Genomic DNA, 13,651 nt, shown 5'->3' on the forward strand with positions numbered 1-13,651 from the left:
CAATTGTAGTTGATTATTTATGACCATCTTTATTTGTTACATATTTGCTTTTGGCAAAAGGATTTGATTTTTATAGATTTTATATATAAGAGAACTGGCAAGTCTCAATATTTCTCAGCAAAGTTCGTTATCTTAGACATCAAGAGATGTAAATTGTCGTAACTGTCGCGAGGTAGTTCTTGGCTTATTCCATTAATCCGTAAACTCTGGTGTAATGCAATTCCAAATGATCCTGATTATGAATCTAAACTCAAAACGTAATTACTGCTGGTCTTATTTAGATAATAGGGTACATGGTAACCTTTCATATCTTGTAGCATTCTGATTTTCAGACTAGCGTTGCAGTTTGCTTTATAACTATTACAACAACAACAACAAAAACAACAACAAAAAACAACAACAACAATAATAATAATAATAATAATAATAATAATAATAATAATAATGATGATGTTTGACCACAGCCCTGAACTATGTACGAATTAAGAAAAAGAAAGAGAATTATTAGAGTATACATATCCTCTTACACGAATGGGAATATCCGAAGTAATTAAGGAAATAATATCATATAAAAAGATCCCTTAAGAGAAATAGTGAAAATATCTTACAGATTAAGAGCAGCTAAGGCAACGATAACTTTCAAAAAATAATGAAAATAAATTGAAAACATTTCCTCTAAACGAGAGAAGTGAAACATGAAGAAATATCTAGAGGGGTACTCAGGAAAGAGCATGCCTCCGCCAGGCCAAACATTCTTATTTTGTTCTTAATTCCACTGTATACTTGTACTTCGATGTATTTTATTCAAAGTTTAATGGATTTTTCGTTTGATAATACCCCACGTGTCCACCAAATTCAGTTGAAATTGGTTCAATAGATTTTGCGTTGTTGTTCACAAACAAAAATAAACCAACAAAATATTTGCGGTTTACTTAACATTAAGATTATTTTCAAACTACTGCTGCGTGCATGTACTTTAATGTACTTCATCCAAAATATTAGAGATTCATCCTGGGCTCATACCCAACATGACTACCGAGTTTGGTCAAAATCAGTACTGTGGTTTTTGTGTAAATTTGCTCACAAAAAAAAAAAAAAAAAAAAAAAAACTAAGAAACAGACGACAGAATTTTATCAGTAGGTGGATTCCTGCATTGAAATTAGAAAAAGGTCAATTTTCAACTTTGAGCCTCTTGTTGCCTGCAAATTATCACGTATATTCTATATAGGCAAAATGATACCTTTTTGTATAACTGATTGGAATCGATGACTTACAACGGGAATATCTTTGAAGGGGAATTATTTAATAAAAACCCATTTCTTTTCTGAGTGACTCACCTTGTCGAAGGTCAAGCGATCTGAAGATGCTGTTGATATCTATTTGTATTTGATGTACTTCTTAATTAAAGTATTTTGTTTATGATAATTCATCTTTTAGTAATTTTGGTTTGAAATTGATTTCGGGTTATTATACCACATCTGTAACATATCAAGAATGAGAGATACAGATCCTTGCAAATTCTCTCTCTCTCTCTCTCTCTCTCTCTCTCTCTCTCTCTCTCTCTCTCTCTCTCTCTCTCTCTCTCTCTCTCTCTCTCTCTCTTATATATATATATATATATATATATATATATATATATATATATATATATATACGTGTAAGTATGTAAATATATACATATGTGTGTATATATATTTAATTGGATATATGAATATATATATATATATATATATATATATATATATATATATATATAAAGAGAGAGAGAGAGAGAGAGAGAGAGAGAGAGAGAGAGAGAGAGACGAATTCCTTGTAACTGTTAATTCAATTTGTGGTTATGGTAATAGTCAATTTTATATTATACCGTATAAAACAAAATATAAAGGGATATTATTCCTAAAGAAATCACGACAGCTTCTTTTAATTTGCTTTCGTCAGTCCAATTATTAATTACCCTCAATCTCTTTCCTATCGAGAGTGATGATTCCATGAATCTTTAAATCAATGCTAGAGGGACATAAGTGATGGGATGTATAGAGTAGGAGTTTTCTTCGTTCGTTTTATGTGTTATTATTATTATTATTATTATTATTATTATTATTATTATTATTATTACTATCCAAGCTACAACCCTAGTTGGAAAAGCAAGATGCTATAAGCCCAGGGGCCCCAATAGGGAAAAATAGCCCAGTGAGGAAAGGAAATAAGGAAATAAATAAATGAAGAGAACAAATTAACAATAAATCATTCTAAAAAAGGCAACAACGTCAAAACAGATATGTCATATATAAACTATTAACAACGTCAAAAATATATATATCATATATAAACTATAAAAACTTATGTCCGCCTGTTGAAGTCAGATGAACGCCCTTGGATGGTTAGTACTAATTTATAAGCAGGCTTGAAGAAAATATTTCCTCGAGGGAATATCTTATGAATATCTTATGAATGGTTACGCAGATGGGGTGAGATCTACCTCGCAGATGCCCGCCCTTTTTCATTTGTGATGGCTTACATTTTGACGGAAACCAATCAATCAATTTCTTTCTCTCTCTTTTTACCTCAGCAGGAACTAGCATCGCTCTAAAAGCATCTAATTATCTTATTCGCTGTCTAATTATACAGAGGTTTAAAGGTCTACAGGTTTAAATGTCCTCATGAATGGCATAGGCGCGGGACAGTGACAATGCCCTAGCAATAAAATGCCCTTGAGACTGACTATAGACACGTATGATCATCGCTGAAGCCCCTATCTACCCAAGCTATAGTCCATTTCTTTTAGCCAGGCAGATTTGCACCGACTCGCAACGGTGCCCTTTTAGCTCGGAAAAGTTTCCTGATCGCTGATTGGTTAGAATTATCTTGTCCAACCAATCAGCGATCAGGACACTTTTCCGAGCTAAAAGGGCACCGCTGCGAGTCGGTGCAAATATGCCTGGCTAAAAAAATGGACTATAGGACCAGGGAAGGCCAACCAATGACTGCTGATACCTCGGCAGTTAGACCTACACGCTCCCCCAAGCACCCCATCACTAGCTTACAAAGATGGTAAGATTACAGACACTACAAGAAACTATCTAGTTTAAGCGGAACTCGAACCCCAGTCTGATTGATCGCCAGCCAGGGACGTTTCCAATAGGTTACCACAACCCTGGATATTAGGAAAAGTAGCCTTAACTATCTTTATTCCAATCTCAACTTTACGATTAGAATGCAGTTGCTCTTCGTTGTGAGAGTTACTTCTGTTGTTGTTTAGATCGAAGGGGGGGGGGGGAAGGGGCCGTTAAGCGGGTTGTGGTTGTTGTAGGCGGGTAGAATGGGATTCGACATAGTTTGTGGATACATTTATTTAGACATTCCTTAGACACAACTGTCTCAGATTTCTTAAGAGGAATGGATGGGTAAACGAATTATGGGAATCATTAGAGGAAAATGCACTTCCTCAAGTAACCAAGCTTAAGGGTATTTTTTGTGTGACATTTAAAGACCGTAATACAGCAAAAGTAATTCTTTTAATGTAAATGAGTAATCTATTTGGAATCTGATAATAGAATAAGTTATATCAATGCCTCGGTTTAAGTCGTGCTTTTATTGAAATTTGATACAAACAACTTTTATCCTTCCTTGCTCAGGACAGAATTACGTGATCCACGTTAGCGGAAATCTATTATTACTGAAGTGTTTATTTGTCGATTTATCATTGGTTATATAAAATGGGTGTTTTAATGTAATTAAACAATGATTACTTTTAAAAATTAATCATAATTGCTCGTTACAAATAACCATGTCAAGTCCTGATGTTTCTTATAGTTTTTCTTTTTCCATTCTCTGTAGAAAATTGATGGCTAATTATGTCATAGAAATCTATTCTCTTTTGATTCAAATAACTTAATTACTTATACCCCTCTGCAAAGTGCATCTCAAATGACTGGACGCTAGCCTGCCTTGGCGATACTTTTAATTAAATATATCAATAATATTGATCGTAGAAGGAATTTGAAGTGTTTCATGATACATAACAGGTGCTTTTAGTTGACAGCCGAGATGAGTAAGGTCAGCCCAGGGTCATAATTATTAATTTAGGCAGATATTAACACCAAGGTCAGTCGTTACCTCATACGAATTGATTAAATTTCTGCCACAGAAGAAGAAAGAAAGAAATTTCAGGGAAACATAAGTAAATCGGAACATTAATCAGAAGAAATATTAGAATGATATAAGATTTTTCACAGGTTGAAAGAATGTATTAATTCCTGATAAAAAAAGATAATAAAAAAAGTGTAAGAACTCAATGTACAGTTGGACACAGGAATTCCTGGCGAGTAACCAAAGGGTGTGAAAGGGTATATTTCTCAGAAGAGGTGTGCCAGAAATGCCTGTGTCCAACTGTACATAAAGCCTTCATACTTTTAGTTTCCATTGTACATAAGGGAAAAATAAGAAATATATATATTTACTAGTGAAAATAAGTGAAAGTAACAGCAAATATATTGCATGTTGGGAGTTGCCTATCTCTGACATGGCACTGAGACTTCAAAGAGGTCCCTTATTTTCTTAAGGATGCTTGCATAAGGATGTTTATATTCGGATTTGAAAGGTAACGCCAATAACTTAGGATCTCCAATCCTTAATTTACTCAAATGGAAATATAAAAAAAAGACATTTTATTATTTCGTGGCAATAAAAAAACACTGAATGAGAGAGTCCTGGTGAGAGACAATTTGTACCTCGACGCGTTTGGAAATCCATTCGCTCCCCAGAATGTGACAATGGGAAATTTACAATAAAAATTGCGAAAGGGAATAGAAGTGGCAGATAAATGTCAAAAAACCTTTGAAGTTCCGTTGGTAGACAGAGAAATAGATAAAACTCCCCCTTTTCAATTCCGAGAAAATAAAGGCAAACATGAGTGAGGAGATAAAGGAAACATCATGAAATTTTATACTATTTCAGTTGTGTGTGAAATTTTGAGAAAAAAAAATGGTTTCTAAACATTGAAATAGAAGAAAATTTCTGGATATCTTATTTATTTTCTCACTTATGTTTACATTTGTAGTGTTTATTTACATATCGATTTCAAATATAATTTACGAAAGTTAATCTTCATAAGCTTGAGTGTTAGTTGAAAATGGATGTAATTTTTCGTAGTCAAGGTAACAATGGGAACATCAATAAATCATATCAATAAAAAAGTATGATTTAACCTTCACAAATTCAAAAGACATGACGCACATAAACTAACAAATTTAAATTATTCATATAATTTAAAATCAAAACCATTCACTTATATCCTTTTATCATGAAAATGGGCAGCAGAACAAAAGCATCGTATTTGTTTAATCTATTCACATTCGTACTCTTCCTTTCCTCTGAGCAATCCACACACACTCTCAAAGGTTTCTTCTGAAATAGCTCTTAAGGAAATGTAGACAAAGAGAAGCGGACGTTTACCCGGAACAAAAGTGAGGTTGCTTTTGAAATAAGAGTGCCGTTAGGATGATAATGGTCTTTGAATCATAATTAGCTTTTTAGGAATTTAGGTGATATATATATATATATATATGTATATATATATATAAATATATATATATATATATATATATATATATATATATTATCTATATGTACGTACAGTATATATACATATATAAAAATAATATATATGTGTATATATATTATTTATATATATGTACAGTATGTATGCATATATATAAATAATATATATGTGTATATATATATTATTTATATATATGTACAGTATATATACATATATATATATATATATATATATAAATAATATATATATATATATATATATATATATATATATATGTATATATATATATATATATATATATATATATATATATATATATATTATTTATATATATATACGAATGTGTGTTATGTACATTTATAAATAAACACATATATACACATACATACATGAACATGCACACACACAACACCACCAACAACAAAAGCCACTTCTGGTCTACTCCAGGACAAAGGCCTCAGAATTGACAATCCATGTCTGGGGTTGGCCGGAGGCTTTCGTCTGATCGCTCAAATCAAACCAACATAATATGGGTGGCCATAACTAGCATAGCTTTGTTGAACATGGCGATAAGGAAAACCTTTTCACTACGTTAAGGTCTCTACATACAAACACACACGCACACTCACAGACATATATATATATATATATATATATATATATATATATATATATATATATATATATATACATATATATATATGTATATATATATATATATATATATATATATTATAATTTGTGTACTAATATATAATGTCTCTGTCAACATACAAATAATTAAATATACTTAACTAGTCTAAGAGACCATTATGAATTGGATAGATGTCCGATAGTATATCCTTGAAGGACATTGATAAGATATTTAATTTGATAATAATGTTTTGATTATTAACTACAGCCATCTCTATCCATTGGGGTTTAACAAATATTTTAGTAAAAATTTTACTATTTATCAACATGCTTCGTTCAAAAATAATTCCAACTGTTAATCTTCCCATGTTTATATATATATATATATATATATATATATATATGTATATATATATATATATATATATATATACATATATATATATATATATATATATATATATATATATATAGAGAGAGAGAGAGAGAGAGAGAGAGAGAGAGAGAGAGAGAGAACAAAAAATCTATGTAACGTAGCACTGTCAAAGATATGCTCTTATTATATGTCATTAATGTTTCTTTGCAGAAGACGAATTAATTCTGTCTTATGAAATATAATCTATATAATTTTAAAGATGACTTAATTATCGGTTATTTGCTATTCTTGCTTGGATTAAAGCCATCTGAGAGAGAGAGAGAGAGAGAGAGAGAGAGAGAGAGAGAGAGAGAGAGAGAGAGAGAGAGAGAGAGAGAGAGGGAGAGGCCACATTGGTATATAGCTCACTTAAATTCCCATTTTCAATTAGTCATTACTCTCTCTGAAAAGAAGTAAACACTAATTTCCCATTTTCCTTTAAAGGCCGCTCATGAATCGCAAGGGCAAGGGACAGTGACATTACCCTATGAAGCAGGACAGTGCCATAGAGACTGATCATATATACATATGATCAGCACCCAAGCTCCCTCCCCACCAAGCTAGGACCAAGGAGGGCCAGGCAATGGCTGCTGATGACTCAGCAGATAGACCTATAGGCTCCCTAGACCCTTCATCCTTGGCTCACAAGGTTGGTGAGCTTGCAGCGACCAAAGAAACTAAAGTGTTTGAACGGGATTCGAACCCCAGTCCGGCGTTCACCAATCAGGGACGTTATCACAACGGCCACCATAATAATATTAATAACTTTCCTTATAAAGAGGATATTGGTAAATTCCCATTTGCCTTCAGTCATAACTTTGTTCATAGAGAAGAAAATGGTAAATGTAAACCTCACTATCTCTACTATTTAAGGAAACCACCTCAGTGTGATGTCTTTTCTTAAACCGCTCCCAGTGCCCTGAGGGAGAATAACTCTTTAGCAGGAGTACTCGGCACAACAAACAAGAAACAACCAAATGCAAGTCACGTTTTCTGCATTATGATTAGCTTTGGACGGGGAAGAACATTTTTTTTTTATAAGGCACATCTTCAATTAAAGTACTTAGCCTCTCTCTCTCTCTCTCTCTCTCTCTCTCTCTCTCTCTCTCTCTCTCTCTCTCTCTCTCTCTCTTTATATATATATATATATATATATATATATATATATATACATATATATATATATATATATATATATATATATATATATATATATATATATAGAGAGAGAGAGAGAGAGAGAGAGAGAGAGAGAGAGAGAGAGAGAGAGAGAGAGAGATTATTTCCAGACAAAACGTTAACTACTACTACTGTACTACTGTACTACTACTACTACTACTACTACTACTACTACTAATAATAATAATAATAATAATAACAACAACAACTGGTATTCCACTCTTATGATGTCATTAAGAGATTGTTCTCATGATCTGTTATTGTTTATCTTCTAAAAGCTGACGTAAGCTCGAGGAGTTATTTTTTTCTTTATCTGCAAGCTGTGTACCATGCATAGTCATGCTCAGGGACATACCCCGTGCCCCAGTGCCTGGGTACAGACAAACAATCACGCGATCGAATGTATGACACTCGAAGCACGAAACGCGGGGACAAAGTATCTTCGTCTTATCTGGCGAAAAAAAGCATACCTGGTCTTGTCATTGATAGAAATGAAGTATAAGATATCTGATGCCCAAAAATGACGGATAGATATTTAGATAGATATGTACAAACACACGCACATGCAAAAGCACACAGATTCAGTCCTTCCCACATCTCCCCATTTCATCTCGGAGTGGCCCTTCTCACCAAGGTATGACTACTCCCTTTCGCTCATACCAGGGGTAATGGGAGAGACCAAGTGGTTACACGTTTGGCAATGTTACTGAGCGTAATTGGAAATTGAATATATATATATATGTATATATATATATATATATATATATATATATATATATATATATATATATACATATATATATATACAGTATATATATATATATATATATATATATATACTGTATATATACATATATATACTGTATAGCTATATATATATATATATATATATATATATATATATATATATATATATATACTGTATATATATATATATATATATATATATATATATATATATATATATATGTATGCATGTATGTACAGTATGTATGTATAGCCAGACACTATCTTGTTGTTTATTGTATAGGAGAAACTAGCCAAGCTAAACCCTAGTTGAAAAAGTAAAAAAAATTACAAGCCCAAGGCTCCAAATGGGAAAGCAGCCCAGTGCCGAAAAGTAATACATAGGTAACTAATAAACTATAAATGAAAAATTATAGATAATTATAAAATACCTCAAGATCAGTATCAGCGTTAAATAGATAAAACATATATTAACTGAAACGAGTGATATCAAATTATTCAAAAGAAAAGTATTTGCAACAACTTTAAACTTCTAAGTCTCACCCATTCAACTACCAGTTTAAGAAGTTGATCCCACAATCTGGTCACTTATAGAATACCGTTTAGTATCGTGCTTTGTGATGGAGAATCTATATGATGCATCTCAAGCTGCAGATGTTCATTCTCGGTTCACTAATAGAAATATATTTGTAGCAGTGGCTAATATTTAGTTTTTCTTTTACTCTACACACAGAAGGGGAAAAGAAGCTTTAGCTGGAATATATGTAAAATCAGTTTATAAAAATCTCCCGCCAGATAACAAAGGAAAAAAGAGTAAATCAACGTACAGTGCGAGTGAATGAGAGGGGTTGAAGCTACAGAAATAAATAGTTTGAGCAGTAGTTACAGAAGACAAAACCTCAGTGTATATGAAAAGACTGATAAGTGTTTTGATATGGAATGCTTATGTGCAGAAATGAGAGGACATTGGTTTCTTAAAGTTTGCTAACTTTAGGTTCTGGATTGAAAAGAAGAAATACGTTTAAGTTTGAGGTAAATGGTGTTGTGTGATGGGCTTTCCTTGAAGGTGTACAGAGCTGATAATGTAGAAACATTCTGTATAGTGTTTATTCCTTTATAATGTTCTCTTTTCTCCTTTGAAGGGTAATTAATGGGTTGATATGAACATGAAACGTTCTCACGCGCCCACAAACACACATTCACACACACGTGCGCGCGCTCGCACACACACATATATATTTATATACATATATATATATATATGTATGTATACTTCTATATACAAATATATATATATTTATATATATGTATATGTATATATATATATTTATTTAACATATACATGTATATTTGTATATATGTTCATATGTGTGTATATTTGTTATACACATATATATATATATATATATATATATATATATATATATATATATATATATATATGTTTATTTATACATATACATGTATATTTGTATATATGTTTATATGTGTGTATATTTGTTATACATATATATGGATATATATATGTATATATATATATATATATATATATATATATGTGTGTGTGTGTGTGTGTGTTTGTGTATGATAATTTTATCACCAACACTCATGATTTTCATTTACTCAAGTAAGCCAAAAATACCTCTTGATATCGAATTCGCTTTCGTTCTGCCTCGGGATCAAAGGCCTCAGGGGAAATTTCTCTTTGATAAGAATTTCTGCTCGTCCAGATATATATATATATATATATATATATATATATATATATATGTATATATACATATATATATTCATATATATATGTATACTGTATAAATATATATATATATATATATATATATATATATATATATATATATACAGTATATGTACATATATATGTATATATATGTATATATATATATGTATATATGTATGTGTGTATATATATGTATTTATATGTATATATATATATATATATATATATATATATATATATATATATATATATATATATATATATATAGCTATTATATATGCTTGTGTATGCATAAACTACATAAAGGATTCGAACGATGTACTTGACGAATACAGTATATGGTAGCACTCTCTTTCTACCTCAAAGCTACTGCTGTATTCTGTCCCTGGTTTTGTTGTCGATGTCAGCCATAAACATGACTATTTTCAAGCGCCAAGTCTTATCTTTCCGTAGGTGAGATTTACTATTTTGTCTCTTACTGTTTCTTTTTTCCCGACTGTTTTCTTTGTTTGCATTAGGCACTAGCTAGACAAAGTCAGAGTCTTGTCTATTCCGCCGGCTTAAAGTTAGAAACATTATTATTGAGCTTTGTTCTATTACTGAGCTATGTTCTATTTCAGAGCTTTGTTCTATCACTGGACTTTGTTCTATTACTGAGCTTTGTTCTATTCCTGAACTGTGTTTCTTTACTGAGCTTTGTTCTATTGTTGAACTGTGTTCTATTACTGAGCTTTGTCCTATTGCTGAACTGTGTTCTATTACTGAGCTTTGTTCTATTGCTAAACTGTGTTCTTTTACTGAGCTTTGTTCTATTGCTGAACTGTGTTCTTTTACTGAGCTTTGTTCTATCACTGAACTGTGTTCTTTTACTGAGCTTTGTTCTATCCCTGAACTGTGTTCTATTACTGAGCTTTGTTCTATTGCTGAACTGTGTTCTTTTACTGAGCTTTGTTCTATTCATGAACTGTGTTTCTTTACTGAGCTTTGTTCTATTGCTGAACTGTGTTCTATTACTGAGCTTTGTTCTATTGCTGAACTGTGTTCTATTGCTGAACTGTGTTCTATTACTGAGCTTCGTTGTATTACTGAACTTTGTTCTATTACTGAGCTTCGTTCTATTACTGAACTGTGTTCTTTTACTGAGCTTTGTTCTATTGCTGAACTGTGTTCTTGTACTGAGCTTTATTCTTTCACTGAACTGTGTTCTTTTACTGAGCTTTGTTCTATTGCTGAACTTTGATCTATTACTGAGCTTTGTTCTAATACTGAACTTTGTTCTATTACTGAGCTTCGTTCTATTACAGAACTTTGATCTATAACTGAACTTTGTTCTCTTACTGATCTTTGTTCTTCTCGCAGATAGCAGGTTAAATACGTGAAAATAAATACCAAAGACTAAAAACTTAATCGAAATACCCCTAGGAGGAAGCAACGCATCAAATTTCAAAATATTTAATGTGAACTTCAGTTGAATAAGTTTTTTGCTCAACTCGTAAAATCCATTAGGGCTAAAGCCTTACACCCACGATTTTGGTAGCCATCCATTGTATAATATAACATGAAAAGGGTCTTGTGATTCGACTTTGAGATATACACTTTTAAAGGCTGTTTTCAAAGGTACCCGAAATTGTATTGAAGCAGATTTTTCTTTTCGATATTTTGTAACTTTATTTCCATTTCTTTAATTAACTTTTCAGGATCAAACATTTGATGTTCAAAAATCCTTCCTTTGTCATGATATACACCTAGATTTATCTCCCATTTCATTGAATCACTGGCTAATTAAGGAGACAATATGTAATGAAAATATGACTTACTTGTCTTAGACGCTCCACGTGATGTTTAAGAATCTCTCCGAGGACCTCCACTTTCGATTTGATAATTTCATTTTCCAGGTCGGGTCCTGGTTTGAGCTTCTTTTTGCCATAATTTAGGAAATCGCTGTACGGCGGTTTCTCTGTCTTGAAATCGGACGATAATGTTGCTGGCAAACATAGCACTAGTGCCAATGCAACCAGGAGGTAAAACCTGGACCCCTTAAGGTTAAGAGATACACACCTCGTATTTTGTGCCATTTTGAGGTGACACCGTTTTTATATGTTTAAGTATTCTTATCAGATTCGGATAAGTACTCTGATTTCTTTACATTTTAGACACACCAGCAAACTGTTTTGTTTTATTCAAAGTAAAACCTACCAGGACAAAGTTACATTTTGATTAGTAAAGAGGTCCTCATCACCATGTTTCAGTATGCATGCGATATAAAATCAGCACACCGGTCCTTATTAGAATTATCCCCCAAGAAAGATCAACAGCGGAATATTAGGAGTACAGTGTTACGGGTATCACACACAGCAGACTCAATGTAGCAGAGCTAAAACTCTCGCAAGACTGAGTCTAAGACTTGAAGTTGACTGACGAGTTAAGCGGGCAGCGAGTGCCCGAGAGCTTCCCCAAGGAGAGAAATGAAGAAGAAGAAGAAGAAGAAAAAGAAGAAGGGGGTGGTTTGGTGGACAAGGCCTGGGAGGAATGCCTCGCTTAGTCGTAGCATCGTCTCCACCTTATCCTTCCCTCTCCCTCGTCTTGGGTAACCTCTCGAATGCCCACCCAACCTAACACAAAGAATCCCTTTGTATGGGACACTTGAAGAGTTAGAGTACCGTCGGGAATAAACAAACTCGTGCTCATTCGGCATGGTTAAGAACATTAAGTAAATAAACAGGGCTTAAATTAAGTCCTTACAAGGCATCAGTAGTTTGATGTGAAGTTTTGCATTGAAAAAAATTAGATCGAGATAAAGAAGCGTTTGTTGTGTATGGCTGTATGTGCAGGGGGCTTATCATCAAAATGACGATGTTAATAATAATCAAGGAGACAAGTAAGAAGCTCATGTTTTGTTTGCCGAACAGGACGTATTTAATAACATCATGCGCAAGTAAACTGATTAATAACAGTTCTGGCAAAGGATCAGTTTTCATGGATATAGAGCATGACGATTTCTGAAGTTCTGTGAACATTTTATAATTATTCATTAATCAGATTACCACAATATTCACATCAACGTTTAGGAAATTAATTTTATATTTGAGTGAACTTAATAGGATAATATTTTGTTGATACTATGATATATAAAATATAGGCTACAAAATAACAATTAATGTCAATACTTTTTAGAATCGATAATGATTAAGTGCAAAGTGATATGATGCCTTTTTTTGTTGGATTATTAACTTTTAGAAAATCATGGCAACATTAAAGTTTATGAAAGAAGTAGCTCACATGACCATGGTATACTAAATCATAGCTGATTATAAGGAACCGAAGTTAATCCTTTCAGTTTGTCGCTATAAAGAAAAACATTTTCTTCTCTCCTTTCTC

At 32.3% G+C, this 13,651-nt stretch overlaps 1 protein-coding gene across 3 annotated transcripts in view; it reads right to left on the minus strand.

The window, feature by feature from the left end:
* Positions 1-12,698, minus strand: part of LOC137640188 (sushi, von Willebrand factor type A, EGF and pentraxin domain-containing protein 1-like) — a 157,994-nt gene extending 145,296 nt beyond the window's left edge. The window contains exons 1-2 of one of the 3 annotated variants that reach the window (XM_068372719.1): positions 12,606-12,621; positions 12,091-12,465 (exon numbers count right to left, since the gene is read on the minus strand). In XM_068372719.1, the coding sequence (XP_068228820.1) occupies positions 12,091-12,348 (258 nt within the window). In that variant the 5' untranslated portion in view covers positions 12,349-12,465; positions 12,606-12,621. Of the gene's footprint in view, positions 1-12,090 lie in introns of all 3 variants that reach the window. The other 2 variants (XM_068372720.1, XM_068372718.1) reach the window with 2 other exon arrangements.
* Between the last annotated feature and the right edge of the window lie 953 nt (positions 12,699-13,651).

Source organism: Palaemon carinicauda, chromosome 4 (genome assembly GCF_036898095.1).
Source record: "Palaemon carinicauda isolate YSFRI2023 chromosome 4, ASM3689809v2, whole genome shotgun sequence".
Taxonomy (NCBI): domain Eukaryota; kingdom Metazoa; phylum Arthropoda; class Malacostraca; order Decapoda; family Palaemonidae; genus Palaemon; species Palaemon carinicauda.